We start from the raw sequence: 19490 nt of genomic DNA, 5'->3' as shown, positions 1-19490 counted from the left end.
CATAATTGTCACACCTCAGGTAAAAAATGCTGGGATGAAACAAGCATCTTTTCGCATCTTCTTTTAGCCATGTTTTCGTGTCCAAGTTGAATTTCAAAGTTAACCAACTTCTCGGATTATGGGCACAAACGTCTACTTTACAAGCGCGAAACATAAATCATAATATAGCAATAGCGTTTTATAAGTCTGCTTACCTCTGAGTGAGGAAGGAGCTGTGTTCATAAAAATAGTTCATTTACACGTCCCGACATGTAAATTGAACGCTGTTGGGAGTTTGTTTTCAAAGTCTTTATGGATGGAAATAGATGACATCCAATTACCTGCAGTTCTTTCTTGAAATTGCACAAAAAAACCTCTTTCTCACTTCAGGATGTGAATAATAGGCAGAATTCCCATTTAAGTTTGACTACTTCATTTTCCTTCAGTTAATAGACTAACCAAGCATGATGTTACTGTTAAAATGTGAGTGTGATATTAGCACTGCAGCTCACATTGCTATTTTAGTGTTGCAAATGTTTGTGTCACCTCAATAATTAAACTGCATGTTCCCAGTAGACCTTGCTAAAAGTAGTTTGATCCATTTACACATTTTGAAGGAACAGTCAATGCACTATTGTACCTATTATAATGTTATATTGAGACTTACCATGAATTGATTTACGTGGACCCTGACTTAAATAAGTTGAAAAACTTATTCGGGTGTTACCATTTAGTGGTCAATTGTACGGAATATGGATTGTACTGTGGAATCTACTAATAAAAGTTTCAATCAAACAAAAACCTTGGATCAAATAATGTGGGACTCCAAATAAAAGCGACTGGCAGAATCAAAATTCTTATTCCATCCATCCATCTACTTTCTACCGCTTATTCCCTTTGGGGTCGCTGGTGCCTATCTCAGCTACAATCGTGCGGAAGGCAGTGTACACCCTGGACAAGTCAACACCTCATCGCAGGGCCAACACAGATAGACAGACAACATTCACACTCACATTCACACACTAGGGCCAATTTAGTGTTGCCAATCAACCTATCCCCAGGTGCATGTCTTTGGAAGTGGGCATCAATTCTAAATCTATAAGTAACAAAAAAAATCCCACCTATTTTTTATCTTAATAAAATCTTTTTTAAAAAGATAATTTTAGGCCATCTCCGTGCAACCACAGGGAGCTTTTCTAACCTGTTTTGAAAGTTGTTGTTTTTTTCATTATACCAAATGATACATTGCGAAAATATGTTTGAATCAATAATCGATTATGAATTAAATTGTCACCTTAAGAATTGGAATAGTTTAATGCAAAACGATTCGCACCCCTCAAAGCGACAGCTTATATACCTCTTTGAATTCCTTGATGAGCCGCGCAGCTTTGACGCCGTTCTTGATGTTGAAGCTGATGTCCACCTTGACCTCCGTGAAGGAGTCGGTCAGTTTAATTATGGGAACCTGGGAACACAAGATATATATGCTCAGACCCGAAATGGACGGCCACCGACACAAAACTTGCCCATTTTATGACAAAACAGAGCGCTAATAAGTAACCATAGAAGGCTGCAGTAGTGATGGAAAACTCTATTCCTTTTCCCGACTCGAGATCTTATGAGTCACTTACTGAAGTCAATCAGGTAATGGAATCCCTCAGGTCATTGATCATAACATGAACAACAAGTTCCTCCCCGGTGAATCTGATACTCGATTCACCAGTCACAGTGCAAGAAAACTGTGCGGTTTTAAAAATACAGAGACGGAACGTTCTGTGACTGCATTAGCAGGAAAAAGCCATCAATCCTTGAGTATTTCATGTCGACTGATATTCCCAGAGATGGTTTTGTTGTTGCTTAATGTGGGGAATCTCCAAGCAGCTTACCGTGGCTTTATCCAGAACTTTGATGGAGTTCTCGTCTGCAACATTCCTCTTGCGCAGAGCCTCTTCCAGTGTCCACAGCGGAAGCGTTTCCCATTTCCCAAATACCACCAAGTCTATATCACTGAAGAAGGACAAAATGGAGATGGGGATACAATCATGTGACAGCGTGCGGAAAATAAAGCAATAACGCCATGGCAACATATGCATTTTACAATAGTGGCCTTTTTTTTATATTTAATAGGGTTTGGGGAACCCCGGTGACTCACCTTGTTGGCAAATAGAGACCAGTGCTGAAGCTTCCAAACACCTGCACCTAGACGAAGATGAAAGATGATTACCCACTTTGTCATGCCAATCACAACAGCCTTAATCATGCAGACACAGCAGAAACATGATACACTTATTATCATGCCGTTGTGATTGTTTGGGCTGAAATTCCACAACGTGTCAATAGTTCTGGGGCGTGAACAAAGATGAATCACAAAACTGTGCCGGGTCGCTTTTATTTTCCTACAATCACGTGGAGAAAAACCTGTTCACGGAGCTGCACGAACACTCGCAGCCTGACGTGCTGAGGATGACGACGTGACAAGCCCAGACAAACTGCACAGGCGTGGTGCTAAGATGTGCTCATTTTTTAATATTCGAACATCCACTCGAGGTCGGCAGGTTTCTGTTCATTTCCTGTTGTGTAAATCAAAAGAGACCGAATCTAAAAAAAGACCTTTAAGCCAATGATCTCATAACCTGCCCACTGTAGCGGTGACTGAAATAAGTCCAACCTTCCACCTTTTAAAGCTTCTATAGGGCAACGCACACTGGTGTCTGAACACAAATAGATTTAAGCCCCCCTCTTAAACCGCCTTCTTTGCATTGCCTAGAAACCTGTAGTAAAAGAATGTAGTGTGTGTCGGACCCTGTCACACGTACATGGATAAGCTGATTGCAGATCTATGTTTGTGAATGAATTAACTCATGCAGTGGAGCACACCCTTGCATGACTGAAACAGTGCTCACCATCACAAAATGCATTGCCTACAGGCCTCTCCTTCTACCTTGAGTTTTCCTTTTTAGACCTTGTCTCTACTCACAAGGAGGTGCAAGCTCATTGGGCACAAAAATACATATCAAGTAAACAAGCTGTTATATGTTGCACTGTAATTAAAATGACATTAAAAAAACTCACATATGGCATCCCACCAAAGACAATAAAGATAAGAGCCAAGACTTTTTTCTAGCGTTCACAAGCAAGTCTCGCCCTTATTATTTTTAAGGTGTGTACTCAGCCGTCTGCTATTTGCCATTTAAGTGTGTAGACAGGAAAAAAACAGACTTCAGTAGGCTGTAGCCAACACACTTCTGCGTAGTCGAGGAGAGCAGGGGAGACCTTGGGTCCGTAGAGCTCCGCTCTTTGGTCGTAATGACAAGGCTGTCGATTGGTTACAACTTGGTCACTTTATTTATAATTTCCACCATTGGAAATCCACCGTGCTATTGACACTCCTGAGCATGCTAGCGCTGCCTCTACTAACTTTCCCACTCACTAACGTCACTCACCCCATATACTGCCATTCTTAAAGGGGCATACACACACACACGCTACACTCACAACAGCTGCTTTAAAACACGCTTAGCCAAAAGTGGCGATTAGTATTAGCACTTTTGCTTCAAACTTTGGTCAACATTTAAATAAATGGACATCCAGATCTGCACAAGGAGTTATAAAGAGTGGCAGGTAATAATGTAGTTGTTAAACCTGTCCTGCTGTTCGGTCCGGTGCAGACCCTAATCGAGGAGCACAGGGAAGACGTTCGCTTCAGGGTCGATGCCATTTCAATGCCTTTTTATTTATGTTTTAACCATGGGAAATTGTTCTTTGGCTGTGAATGTCTAATTTAGTGTAAGATATTCTGTTAAAATAAAGCCACTATTGACATTTTTTGTAGTTCCTTTAATTTGGAAAAGCATCGAAAAGTATCGCTATACATTTTGGTACCGGTCCTAAATTATTGGTATCGAAACAAACCTAGTGCAATCTATAATATAGCGTGTACTGTGATCTACCAACACTGCGAGTGCAATTAAAAAGTGGTGCAAACCGCCTTATTTAAGTAGCTGCGTTTCAGTTATGCGTATAACCTAAATATTTGCATGAGACACTGCTAATAGAAATACCCATATTTCGAAAAACCTCTCCAAAATCGCTAAAACATTTTTACACCCTCATTAGGGTTTTTCCCCCCGACGATTTCATTTTGAAATGTATCTCAAAAGTATGATGACAAAAACAGTTTTTCCACATTTAGAGCGCACCTAAACACCGAACCGGCTAGGTGTCAATGAAGGACAATTAGTTACACTAGTAACGTTAGTAGGTCTTAGTTACGCTTCAGACCAGTTCCCCAGGGGGCACTGGGCCATCTCGCAGGTCCCTTCCCGGGAATAAAAGCCGACCCACAGGTTCCGAGGGACTCACATGCCCGAACAATGTCGAGGGGGCCCTCAAATGCTAAATTCGTCTGTCAATTCCTCGTTCACAATTCTCTCCCAAAAATCCCTAATGTGATGCCGCTGCCTTCGTCTTCTATTAACAATTATAGCTCTAAAACCGTGGAATCACAAAGCGTCCATCTTCCGTCAAAGTGGAGTCTCACGGGACGAGATTTTACGATAATTAAAACTCATGACGCACAACACCCTTTAATAGACACACCTACAAGTCGCAAATGTACTTTGTAGAAATTTGAGAGGTATCGGTTTTATTTCGTGAAAAACAGTTATATATAGGGCAGTGGTTCTCAACCTTTTTTCAGTGATGTACCCCCTGTGAACATTTTTTTAATTCAAGTACCCCCTAATCAGAGCAAAGCATTTTTGGTTGAAAAAAAAGAGATAAAGAAGTAAAATACAGAACTATGTCATCAGTTTCTGATTTATTAAATTGTTTAACAGTGCAACATTTTGCTCATTTGTAGTGGTCTTTCTACAACTATTTGGAAAAAGATATAAAAATAACTAAAAACTTGTTGAAAAATAAACAAGTGATTCAATTATAAATAAAGATTTCTACACATAGAAGTAATCATCAACTGAAAGTGCCCTCTTTGGGGATTGTAATAGAGATCCATCTGGATTCATCAACTTAATTCTAAACATTTCTTCACAAAGAAAGAAATCTTTAACATCAATGTTTATGGAACATGTCCACAAAAAAATCTAGCTGTCAACACTGAATATTCCATTGTTGCATTTCTTTTCACAGTTTATGAACTTACATTCATATTTTGTTGAAGTATTATTTGATAAATATATTTACAAAGGATTTTTGGATTGTTGCAATTTCAAGAATATTTAAAAAAAATCTTACGTACCCCTTGGCATACCCTCAAGTACCCCCAGGGGTACACGTAACCCCATTTGAGAAAAACTGATATAGGGTATTCCCAGAGAGACTCATTGACTGTACATCCATGTTATCATGATTGTACCTGTGGCTTTTTGCTATGCCTTCAAAAAAGTGGAAGACATGTACCATTTTCTACGGTCATTTTAGCAGCAGTGATGCAGTGCATCTACATTACACCAGCTTTGTTTTCTTTCTTTTTTAACTGGAGGCTGCACTTAAGTGCTCAAGACACAAAAAATGCATACTTCAAGAAGTTTTTATCATATAGGTTGTATATTAGTAATATATATTCTATGCAAAAAACAAACGCAATTTAAAATATAAAACAACACCAAAATGCAAAGGACTTAGTGTCCACATGCGTGGACAGGACCTTTTAGTTCTTGTTTCCAAAATTGTGTACACTACTGAATTGGGGTCTTATGCCGACATATGGACACTTATACTGCTATCTGGTGGTGTCAAAAGAGTATAACATACAATTGAATATGAAAAAAAAAAAAAAAAAAAGTGCAAAAATAAAAAATTTGCATGTCACTACACATGAAGTAGCCCTGCGATGAGGTGGCGACTTGTCCAGGGTTTACCCTGCCTTCCGCCCGATTGTAGCTGAGATAGGCGCCAGCGCCCCCCGCGACCCCAAAAGGGAATAAGCGGTAGGAAATGGATGGATGGATACACATGAAGTACACATTCGTGTACTTATGGACTAAGTACATCATATTAAAATATGATATTTAGTTTTTATTCTAATTAGGGTACAATAAACCCAAATAGCAAAGAGAAATAGATAAAAGCATGCAAACAAACAGCTTGGGCCTTAAGAGGTTACTTGAACTTGTTTTAATCAGTCCTTAAATTATCCAGCTGGTATCAAATCAGGGGTTTCCCTTAACATAATTAAATGTGGCACACCACAACATTTTCATTGCACCTTAAAAATGGTTTGTTTTTTTTACTTGAAAAAAATTAAGGTAATATCTAAAACAAAGTCTGACGCTATTTTACACTTTTATTACCAATCTTATGATAACAAAGGGCACAATTCCAACACGTTTTACCGATTGTGCAAAATACTTTTGTCACCATCCACGCTTCCCCAGACACACAACAACACTTCCTCCTTCTCCCCCAATCACATTTCAGGTACGAACTGTGTGTTTAAAAAGAGGGGGAAAAACTGACATCAAATCCAAACCACACGAACATAAAACATTAAAACCAGCTGGTCATTACAATATAAGGGATTTATGTAGCCTATTATTTGAGCACTATTGACAAGTGATGTACCGAAAACTCGACCACCGAAAAAAGGATTTGCATTACTGAAAACCGTGCTGCCGAAACCGGATGTAAACAAAACGCAAGCCACTGTCTGGAGCAGTGGTCCCCAAACTTATTGACTCGGGGGCCGCATTTCGTTAAAATAATTTGGCCAAGGGCTGGGCTATATATATATATATATATATATATATATGTATATATATATATATATATATATATATATATATTCACACACATACAAATACAAACATACATATACAAACATACATATTCCTCGCGCACTAATTGACTGAAAACATGACATCAAGCGCACACTCCATCGATGGAAAAATGCACTTTTAGACAATATGATTTGCCTGAGCGGCTAGGAGACAGAGTAACAAGCAGTAAAAAAAGAATTAGAAAGGACAGATTTTAAAAAAATAATCAAAAATAATTGTTCATATTTTTTTTAAACTTGGGACTTCCCGCGGGCCGTAGTTTGGGGACCACTGGTCTGGAGCCTTGTCAGCATGTCTGCATTGTTGACGTATAATATATCCCAGCTACACCCTTCAAAATGTGCAAATATTAAGAGGACAGTGGTGGCATTTCAGGAGAGAAAGTCCAACCAGAGCAACATGTATATGAATGTTCTCATTCATCCAGGTCATTGTCATCTCAGGACATTCAATCGATCCCAACTGGAAGGTTTGGTTTTTCTTAGGAGACGTTTCGCCGCTCATCCGAGTAGGCTTCATCATTTCGTGCTCATAGACTTAGATTGGTTCGATCTAGTCCAACGGCTGGTGCCAAAACCCCAAATACTCCAAAAACCACACGGATGTGCCTGGGCAAGGATGGCTTAGCCCTATCGTACTGAGAAAAATAACTTTAGCGATGCAAACGAGCAATGCTAACTGTCAAAGCCAAGGACAGTAGTTGAAGTGTAATTTACCCTCGTTAGCATTGAGGTATTGTGTGGTGGAATGATCGCTGTGGATTGACTACTACCAGTGAAAAGTGCATCCACTTCCAGAAATAACAAGAACATAGTGGATGAGGAAGAAAATGGTAACAGATGCAAAAATATTGTGCTTTAAATTGGTATCAGGTCTATCTGAAAAACTCAGAAGATTTTTAACCAACACAACATCCCAGTACACTTCAAACCAGGCCACACCCTTGGACAGAGACTAGTGCATCATAAAGACCGGACACCCCACACCCACAAAAACAATCTGGTGTATGCTATCCAGTGTAATGATGAATGCACTGATTCATACATTAGGGAAACAAAACGACCACTAAGCTGACACATGGCACAGCCTAGACGGGCAAACTCTTCAGGCCAAGACTCAACTGTCTATCTGCACCTCAGGGAGAAACAGCACTCCTATGAGAACAAAAATGGACAGATTCTGGACAGGGAGGACAGATGAGACAAAAGAGGAGTAAGGGGAAGCCATCTATGTCAAGGTTGAAAAATCGTCCCACATACAACACTGTCCTTTCTTCAATTCCTAAAAACTCTGCAATTTAGCCTCCAACAACATTCTGGTCACAGAAGTCATTTGTGTCATTTGTTTACAACCAAATGGAATGCTTATTTGGGGGATCCGACTATTTGGGACTGGTAGTAGTCGATCCACAGCGATCGTTCTACCACACAATACCTCAATGCTAACAAGTGTGAATTACAAATCAACGACTTGGTTTTGACAGTTAAGATTGCTCTTTTGCATCAAAACAGTCGTTTTTCTCACTACGAAAGGGCAAAACCATACTTGCCCAGGCACACCCTCCTGGTTTTTGGAGCATAAATATTTGGGGGTTTTGGCACCAGCCACTGGACTATCCATCCATCCATCCATTCTTTTTCTACTGCTTGTCTAGTTCGGGGTCTCGTGGGTTTTTGAATGATTGATTGAAACTTTTATTAGTAGATTGCACAGCACAGTACATATTCCGTACAATTGACCACTAAATGGTAACACCCGAATAAGTTTTTCAACTTGTTTAAGTAGGGGTCCAGGTTAATCAATTCATGGTAAGGTGCTGTACGGAAGGCGGGGTACACCCTGAACTAGGGCTGGGCGATATATCGCGGGTTTATCTCTGTGCGATATAGAAAATGACTACATCGTAATATTCGAGTTTACATTCTCACGCAGTTGCTTTTAGCTGCAGGCATTACACTAGAGGCGTTTCTCACTCCTTCTCGTCCCTCCTTCTCAAAGAGACGTAAAACAAACCCACCTTCTTACATACGTCACATACTGTCACGCGTGTCGCGTCATACGCTCTCGCCGAGCAGAGAGGTAACAGCATGGCTAACGTTAGCTGAGGCAGGTTGTGCAAGCGGAGCGGAGCTTGTGACAATACAAGAGAGAGAATGTGAGAAACTGATCACAAATGGAGGAAGAACAATTAATGCCCCAAAAAAAGAGCAGTGGGTCCATCATCTGGCGGTGGTTTGGCTTCAAGCGGGAAGATATTCAGCAAACAATAGCAATATGCAAAGTATTCAGCAGAAGGGTTGCTACCAAAGGTAGCAGCACTACTAATTTGTTATTTCATTTAAAAAGTCTCCCGCGAAAGAAGGAAGAGTATTTAATAAATACAGTTTTGGTCAATTGACTTAGTTCTTATTTCCCTCTCTGCATGAAAGTTTAAAAGTAGCATATATTAATGCAGTATGAAGAAGAATGTTTGAATGTAGACACATAGAATCATCATACTGTTGTGATTATATGCATTAAGTGTTCAGTCAAGGCTGAGGAAAAATATCGAGATATATATCGTATATCGCAATATGGCATAAAAATATTGCGATATTAATAAAAGCCAATATCGCCCAGCCCTACCCTGAACAAGTCGCCACCTCATCGCTGGGCCAACACAGACAGACAGACGACATTCACACTCTACTAGATCTGACTAATTTAAGTCTATGAGCACGAACTGATGAAGCCTACTCGGATGAACGGCAAAACGTTTTCTAAGACAAACCAAACAGTCGAGTTGCGATCGATTGAATGTCCTGAAATAACCAGAGCAACAGCGCAAAGGAATCATGCTCGCTGCAGCTTGCCTCTTTCGTCTGGGACATCGAGGGACAGAAGTAGTCTCTAAACACGATTACGGTTTATAATAACACCAGAAAAGAATGCCAGATTTGATGATAGTTGTTTTTTAAGAAAAAAATCTCATTAAAAGTCTTTAGACACTTAAAAAAATCTCAACGACGCAGCAACAATTGAAAATATGGCAAAACGATTAAAAAAATATAAGTTAATACTAATTATTTTGTTTTTAAATGTATGTATACATTTTAAAAATATTTGTATTGTACCAATCTGCGTTCAAAGGACTCCGGCTTGTTAGTGATTCCCAAAGCCCAAAAAAAGTCTGCGGGCTATAGAGCGTTTTCCGTTCGGGCTCCAGTACTCTGGAATGCCCTCCCGGTAACAGTTCGAGATGCCACCTCAGTAGAAGCATTTAAGTCTCACCTTAAAACTCATTTGTATACTCTAGCCTTTAAATAGACTCCCTTTTTAGACCAGTTGATCTGCTGTTTCTTTTCTTTTTCTTCTATGTCCCACTCTCCCCTGTGGAGGGGGTCCAGTCCGATCCGGTGGCCATGTAGTGCTTGCCTGTGTATCGGCTGGGGACATCTCTGCGCTGCTGATCTGCCTCCGCTTGGGATGGTTTCCTGCTGGCTCCGCTGTGAACGGGACTCTCGCTGCTGTGTTGGATCCGCTTTGGACAGGACTCTCGCGACTGTGTTGGATCCATTGTGGATTGAACTTTCACAGTATCATGTTAGACCCGCTCGACATCCATTGCTTTCCTCCTCTCTAAGGTTCTCATAGTCATTATTGTCACCGACGTCCCACTGGGTCATTATTGTCACCGATGTCCCACTGGGTGTGAGTTTTCCTTGCCCTTATGTGGGCCTACCGAGGATGTCGTGGTGGTTTGTGCAGCCCTTTGAGACACTAGTGATTTAGGGCTATATAAGTAAACATTGATTGATTGATTGATAATCATAGCAAATTACTTGACGTCATGGTGACCACGCCCCCAACCGCCACAGTATCTTGGCAGTCTAGGGGAAACTCTGGAAATTATTGAAAGGACGTTGCTGATTAGACAATGAGTCCAAATATGTTGGCACATACATGTAAGATGGAAGATTGTGTGTCCATTGTGTATCTTTGTAGCGCGAGCACTCCTGTCTCACAGTGACGTGTGTGTGGAACTGTGTTAGTTTGCGCCTTCATTTCAAGCATTGCACAGTTTCTATCCTAGAGCTGTTATTGCCCTCAACTCTGCACGTACCTGAACACTCACCACTTTATTAACTTGCTTACCTCTGATAGAGATCTGCTGTGCAATATGTTAACATTTTTTTATGTTTCTAAATTCAAAATATTTTTTTATTATTGTTTGTTGTCTTAAGACTATTTTATGTAGGTTGTTTAAAAAGCACTGAGCTGGATTGCTGTCCAATTTTGTTGTTTCCATACAATGACAATAAAGGTAATCTGATTCTGAAACATGCTAAATAAAATGCAAAATAAAGCTCCCAACACAGTGGTGAGTATTGATAAATTACACTGCGCGTGTTGTATAATATACACGCTAATCACTAACTGGCAAATAACACGCTAATCACTAGCTGGTAATTAGCGTGCTGATCGCTAGTTAGAAACTAACGCGCTATTTGCTAGCTGTCAACTGACTCGTTAATTTGCTAGTTGACAACAAGGACGCTAATCGTTAGCTGATATTACAGAGCTAATCACTATCTTAATATATGTTAGTATGTATTCACGTTCAACGACACCAGGGGGCGGCAACCCAAAATCTTGAAAAAGCCATATTGGATCAAAAATACAAAAAACGTATCTGTCTGGAGCCACAAAAAATGAAAAACCGTATATAAGTCTTATATTGAAGGCAACACATGCCATGTTTATATTAGCTATAATAATAGCCTACTATGACAATGTGTCGCAGGCTGAAGCAAATCTTTGACAGAAATGTTGAAATTTTATATGTAATCTACGCGTTTTTACAACATTAGAAACCATTGGTAAATCAGAGGCTACTCAGAGGATGACATAACTCCCGGAAATTACTGTCTTACAATAGCCAAAGGTATGGATGTGTGTGTCCCAGTTAAAGGAAACGGCAGGCTGTCTTCTTTTAATAGATTTATTACAATCTTTGGCAAGAGAGGTAACGTTTGCTGTGATCGGGAACAACATGGCACACAAACAACTATCTGAAATGCAGCCAATGTTACATACGGATAATGTGTCATGAGACATGCAAAACTAAATTATACACAAAGAGGATGAAAGTAAAGAATATTTATTGAGCTCAAATATACTTACAAACGAGGCATACTGTTGCAATATGTACATACAGCTAGCCTAAGTAGCATGTTAGCGTTGATTAGCTTGCAGTCATGCGCTGACCAAATATGCTTGATTAGCACTCCAAGTTAATAAGATCAACAAAGCGCACCTTTGTGCATTAACGCACAGCATAAAACTTTTGGTGGACAAAATGAGACAAAGGAGTGAAGATTTTACATGTAAACAAACTGTTGTGTTTGTTTGAATTTCCCCCCCCCATCTTTTTCCATTTTCAATCCTTTTCTAAAAGTGCTCCAGGTAGCCACTAGGGCGGCACTAAAGAGCCGCGGGTTAATTTTCATGTGTATTTAAGACATTTGTGGGTGAAAATATCCCAAAAATGTTTTATCTTTATTTCGCGGCTTCCCTGCAGTACCACTGCAGACCCCCTGTTGAAGAACTCTGCTCTAGACCATAGCCGCCTTTCATTTAAGGGTGAGGGTCTACTCACTTTTGCGAGAGTGTGTGCCATGCAATGTAAAAGGAGCATTTGTGGGCTCTAAACCGAGGATGTCGTTGTGGTTTGTGCAGCCCTTTGAGGCACTTGTGATTTAAGCCTATATAAATAAACGTTGATTGATGGATTGATGATTAAAAAGAAACAGGGCAAAACTTACTTCAGCACTCGGCCAAAGGTTGTGTATGACGCCTTTGATTCTGTCCACGACCTCCAGCCTCATCTTCTCCTCCTCCGGCCGTGGCGAGATATACGCGTAGAAGTCACTGATCTCTTCATGTAACCTGCACAACAACAAAAAAAGACATCTGTTGAAAGCCTGTGGCTAATTACGCTGTAGCCTTCAGACAGTAACTGTAATTATGAGATGTCAGAAGCAGAAGACCGGTAATTATAACTAATTGCATTCAGAAACAGCTTCACGGTGGCAGAAGGGTTAGTGCGTCTGCCTCACAATACGAAGTTCCTGCAGTCCTGGGTTCAAATCCAGGCTCGGGATCTTTCTGTGCGGAGTTTGCATGTTCTTCCCGTGAATGCGTGGGTTCCCTCCGGGTACTCCGGCTTCCTCCCACTTCCAAAGACATGCACCTGGGGATAGGTTGATTGGCAACACTAAATTGGCCCTAGTGTGTGAATGTGAGTGTGAATGTTGTCTGTCTATCTGTGTTGGCCCTGCGATGAGGTGGCGACTTGTCCAGGGTGTACCCTGCCTTCCGCCCGATTGTAGCTTGGATAGGCGCCAGCGCCCCCCGCGACCCCGAAAGGGAATAAGCGGTAGAAAATGGATGGATGGATGGATGCATTCAGAAACATACAAATGCTGCTGTTAGCAGTAGAGATGGGTACCGTTCACCTTTGAACCGATACAGTACTTTTTAGTGCGTTAGTAAATGTTAATCGTTTGGTAATAAAAAAATGTTTAGGTATTTGAACCGATACAGTACCAATTTTCGGTACTTTTTAGTGCGTTAGAAAATGTTAATCGTTAAACTTTTTTAAGGTATTTGAACTGATACAGTACCAATTTTCAGTACTTTTTAGTGCGTTAATGAATTTTAATCGTTTGATGATAAAAAAATGTTTCGGTAACATTTAAATTGAGCTGATTCTGATAAACGGTACAAAATGGATGGATGGATGGATGATAACTTTGCTCTCCACTTGTTATATCTCGTTTACTTATTACATATGAGTCTCATTTGCAATGCAATTGCCATTCCAAGACATAACATGGCATTACTGTATAGGCTATCAATGGTATGGATCAGTGGTTTTCAACCTTTTTTCGGTGATGTACCCCGTGTGAACATTTTTTTAATTCAAGTACCCCCTACTCAGAGCAAAGCATTTTTGGTTGAAAAACAGAGATAAAGAAGTAAAATACAGCACTATGTCATCTGTTTCTGAACAGTGCAAAACATAGTTCATTTGAAGTGGTCTTTCTTGAACTATTTGCAAAAAAGATATAAAAAAACTAAAAACTTTAAACAAGTGATTCAATTATAAATAACAATTTCTACACATAGAAGTAATCATCAACTTAAAGCGCACTCTTTGGTGATTGTAATAGAGATCCATCTGGATTCATGAACTTGATTCTAAAAATTTCTTTACACAAAAAAGAAATCTTTAACATCAATATTTATGGAACATGTCCACAAAAAATCTAGATGTCAACACTGAATATTGCATTGTTGTATTTTTTTTCAGTTTATGAACTTATATTCATATTTTGTTGAAGTATTATTCAATAAATATATTTATAAAAGGATTTTTGAATTGTTGCTATTTTTAGACATTTTTCAAAAAATCTCACGTACCCCTTGCCATACCTTTAAGAACCCCCAGGGGTACGCGTACCCCCATTTGAGAACCACTGGTATAGACAACATACCATAACAGTAGCTTTATCCATGAATATTATTGTGTTATGTTGTGCCCTACAAAGTGTTCATATTGTGAGGATTGTGCTCAACACACACCCGCGTTTGGATTGTAACATTAATCTTAGTTGTAGTTTTAATTACCAAATTTGGAAGCATTGAAATCGCCATGTGATGCTAATATTGGCCTGTCTATGGCAAATCCAATCTGTAATAAGCATCAAGCTAGGATATTTTTATCTACGTTCAAGTATTTTCCACTTGTTGAAAAATGCAACGTTATGAATTTAGCTGAGTCTGCCCTGAGTGCTGCTTGAGTGGTTGCTTTCTTGACCCACTGTGTAGTAGGCAACCTTAGTCTTAGACTTAGACTTCCTTCATTGTCATTCAAATTTGAACTTTACAGTAAAGATAACAACAACATTTTGTTGCTTTAGCTTATTGTAGTGCAGAATAAAAGAGCAATAGGTACAGATATAGATTTACTGTACAGATAAAGGGTAAATGGGTTATACTTGTATAGCGCTTTTCTACCTTCAAGGTACTCAAAGCGCTTTGACACTATTTCCACATACACCCATTCACACACTGGTGGAGGGAGTTCCCATGCAAGGCCCTAACCACGACCCATCAGGAGCAAGGGTGACAAGTGCTCAAGGACACAACGGACGTGACGAGTTTGGTAGAAGGTGGGGATTGAACCAGGAACCCTCAGGTTGCTGGCACGGCCACTCTCCCAACTGTGCCACACCGTTCCTTATTTCGTTCTTAAATACATTACACTTTTGCATATGCATCCACGTTTAGGTTACGTTACGTTAACTGGACATAAGCAAGAAAGGTATCAAATATGGCACTGTTTGATTCTATGTGAATATATACACGGTAGTACCGACATAAAGTAGCAAATTCGTAATCCATCCCTAATTAGCAGTAGTGACAGATAAACCATTGTGTATGTAAAACAAGAAATAATAACACATTGCATTAGAGAGTGAATAGATGCTGCCATAGGGCAACGCATTGCATTGTGGTTCTTGCTTGACTCTGACTCGCTTATTTACATGGCCGAATGGAAGACTCTGTGCTTTTCTTTAACAAGTTGAAAACATGGCGCGAACGTGCTGTATCATTAACTGTCATAATCGAGTTCATGATCGCTTTGGGGGGGAAAAAAGGATTTGGTGAGATTTTTCAAATTTCTAGAGTGAAAGCAAAGCCGAAAGAAGTCGGGTTATGAAGCTAACAAAGAGACAGCCAATAGCCTGGATAGCAGCCGTGAGCATACTTGCCAACCTTGAGACCTCCGAATTCGGGCGATTGGGGGGAGGTAGCGGGGGGTGTATATATTTTTAAGTGTTTCTTATATATATATATATATATATATATATATATATATATATATATATATATATATATATATACATATATATATATATATATATATATATATATATATATATATATATACATACACACACACATATATAAAATATAAATATATACACATATACACACACATACATATATAATATATATATACATATATATATATACATATATATACATATATATATATATATATATATATATATACATATATACATATATAATATATATATACATATACATATATATACATATACATATATATATATATATATATATATATATATATATATATATATACATATATATATATATATATATATATATATATATATACATATATATATACATATATATATATATATATATATATATATATATATATATATATACATATATATATATATATATATATATATATATATATATATATATATATATATATATATACATATATATATATATATATATATATATATACATATATATACATATATATATATATATATATATATATATATATATATATATATATATATATATACATATATATATATATATATATATATATATATACATATATATATATATATATATATATATATATATATGTATATATATATATATATATACATATATATATATATATATATATATATATATATATATATATATATATATATATATATATATATATATATATATATATATATATATGTATATATATATATATATAATCCGTTCATGAATGAGTACCGTATTTCCTTGAATTGCCGCCGGGGCGCTAATTATTTTAAAACCTCTTCTCACTCCTGCGCTTACCAAAGGCATGCGGTAAAAGTAAGCACGCGCTAATTATTTTAAAACCTCTTCTCACCTTGGCACTTACCAAAGGCATGCAGTAAAAATTTGAGTGTGATGTAAGCTTGGACCTTAAATCCTACTGAATAGCTCTTAATCTTCTTCCCTTTATGCGATTTCAAATTACCGGTATTGAAATCAGCCTCCTCCATTTTGAAAATGAATACAGGGGAAGTGTCACTCGTGATGTCACGAGTTTGACCACGCGGTAATACTAAGCATGAGCTAATTATTTTGCGAAGCGAGTTTGACCCGGCAGTAATTCAAGACAGGCGCATACTATATGCCCTGCGGCAGTTCAAGGAAATACGGTATATCCGTTCGACCACCGTGTTCAATGGAGAAGTCTGATCTACAAAATTTGCAGGCAGCATACGCCTTCCCGCTTCGAGCTGTCCTGGATGAAAATTATTTTTTTATTCCAATCTCTTAGGAACTTGCAAGCGAACTTCTGTTTTTTACTTGTCGTCGCCATGTGTCTTCTTCGTTCTTCTGCTTCGTCTCTGTTATGTTTTTGGACATTATTACTTGCTGTAGTTTTGAAGCAATGCATGATGGGAATCCGGATGTTGCATGTCAGTGTATTAACGTGCCGGTTGGAATAAACACACGCTCAGAAATAGCTCCGTGCCTGCCTACTTTATGGGTTATAGATAAACCTATGGATAACGGAGACATATATAATAGTCTCCTTTTCAGGTGAGAGAGAATGCTAAAAGCAGTGCCTTCAAGGCACGCCCCCAATATTGTTGTCCGGGTGGAAATCGGGAGAAATTCTGGAGAATGGTTGTCCAGGGAGATTTTTGGGAGGGGCAATGAAATTCGGGAGTTTACCGGGAAAATCGGAACGGTATGGCCGTGAGACGATCAAATGTCAATTTTAATTCCATCAGCTGGTACCTGTTAGTGTATTCAAATAATTTTCAGACTGGTACATTTAAATGAAAGCATGTTTTATTTTGTTACACACGTAGGTTGTAGTAGGATGTTACAGTTAGCCAAGCGAGCCACGGGCAAGTTTACAAACAGCGTACAGTATTTTTGGGAAAAAAGCATGTTGTCTGTTTACTTTAAATCCCAGGTAAACAGCACTTATGTTTTTGGAGAGTTTGCACGGTGATCAAAGCATTTATCAGTAACAATGGGCTTGTTTTATCGGGGAAACCTGCCCATGAATTAAGGCCAGGGGACTTCACGCAATTCGGACACATAAGAGATGAAAGCCGTACATTACCATATTTTTCGGAGTATAAGTCGCTCCGGAGTATAAGTTGCAGCTGCCGAAAATGCATAATAAAGAAGGAAAAAAACATATAAGTCGCACTGGAGTGTAAGTCACATTTTTTGGGGAAATTTATTTGATAAAACCCAACACCAAGAATAGACAATTGAAAGGCAATTTAAAATAAATAAAGAATAGTGAACAACAGGCTGAATAAGTGTACGTTATATGACGCATAAATAACCAACGGAGAACGTATGTTAACGTAACATATTATGGGAAGAGTCATTCAAATAACTATAACATATAGAACATGCTATACGTTTACCAAACCATCTGTCACTCCTAATCGCTAGATCCCATGAAATCTTATATGTCTGGTCTCTTACGTGAATGAGCTAAATAATATTATTTGATATTTTACGGTAATGTGTTAATAATTTCACACATAAGTCGCTCCTGAGTATAAGTCGCACCCCTGGCCAAACTATAAAAAAAAACGGCGACTTATAGTCGTAAAAATACGGTACGTACAATTTGAACAATGGACATATTTGCCAACCTTGAGACCTCCGAATTTGGGAGATGGGCAGGGTTGGTAGGCGGGGGTGTATATTGTAGCGTCCTGGAAGAGTTAGTGCTGCAAGGGGAATTTGTTCTGTTGTGTTTATGTTGTGTTTATGTTGTGTTAGGGTGCGGATGTTCTCCCGAAATGTGTTTGTCATTCTTGTTTGGTGTGGGTTCACAGTGTGGCGAAAATTTGTAACAGTGTTGAGGTTGTTTATACGGCCACCCTCAGTGTGACTCGTGTGGCTGTTGAACAAGTATGAATGACATTCATTTATATGCGTGTAAAAGCGGCATATATTATGTGAGTGGGCTGGCACGCTGTTTGTATGGAGGAAAAGCGGACGTGACGACAGGTTGTAGAGGACGCTAAAGGCAGTGCCTATAAAGGCACGCACCAGAGTATGTTTTTCCGGATGGAAATCTTGAGATATTTGGGAGAATGATTGCCCTGGGAGATTTTCGGGAGGGGCACTGAAATTCAGCAGTCTCCTGGGAAAATCGGGAGTGTTGGCTAGTATGACAATGGACAATGTGCCTTAACAGACTTTGCATTCTGAAATTCTTAACCTGCATTAAAATTGACACCGTACACTAAATAAAGACACATTTGGCGTCACATTAACCTGATTCAAATATCTCGTCAATAGAACATTTTCATAGCTTATATGAGTCAATTCCACCATTTTTTTGTAATTTTTTTTCCAGGTGGTAAGCCTTTGGAATAGGATACAGTTTGTCTCGGTACGGTCCTAGTTTTTTTAATGTTGTACGATGCATTTTAATTCAGTTTGTTGCAAACAAACAAAGCCTTTGTCCAACAAGTATGGCTATACAGCCCCACAATGCTATTGCAAAATCGCGTAACCGTTCGAGCCCATTAGCAGGAGTGACACTTGATGGAAATGTAACCACTTTCTTTCTCCATTTTTTGATGAAAAATGAACACGATGAGGCTGATGTCAGCAGCAGCAGAGGAAAAAAGGGAGAAATTCAAGCACCGCCATTGGGATTTGGCCCAAACAGCGGTTCCGCTAAAGACATGGCTGCCAGACGCTTGTCAGGACAGACTGTAGCTCACGGCGCTTCTCTTTTGGTGCGCTTGCTTGCAGCTGCTGCACGCTGGGAGTCCAGGCAAGCAGCAACCT

General features: G+C 38.8%; 1 protein-coding gene across 1 annotated transcript in view; it reads right to left on the bottom strand.

The window, feature by feature from the left end:
* The window catches only part of tent4b (terminal nucleotidyltransferase 4B), an 84938-nt gene that overhangs the window by 19270 nt on the left and 46178 nt on the right, over positions 1-19490 (bottom strand). The window contains exons 2-5 of the mRNA XM_061876914.1: positions 12581-12704; positions 2132-2178; positions 1866-1986; positions 1337-1444 (exon numbers count right to left, since the gene is read on the bottom strand). Of these exons, the coding sequence (XP_061732898.1) occupies positions 1337-1444; positions 1866-1986; positions 2132-2178; positions 12581-12704 (400 nt within the window). The remainder of the gene's footprint in view (positions 1-1336; positions 1445-1865; positions 1987-2131; positions 2179-12580; positions 12705-19490) is intronic.

The sequence above is a fragment of the Nerophis ophidion genome, linkage group LG02, assembly GCF_033978795.1.
Source record: "Nerophis ophidion isolate RoL-2023_Sa linkage group LG02, RoL_Noph_v1.0, whole genome shotgun sequence".
Taxonomy (NCBI): Eukaryota; Metazoa; Chordata; class Actinopteri; order Syngnathiformes; family Syngnathidae; genus Nerophis; species Nerophis ophidion.
Note: the sequence above shows the minus strand (reverse complement) of the source record. Positions and strands in the feature narration are given on the sequence as shown.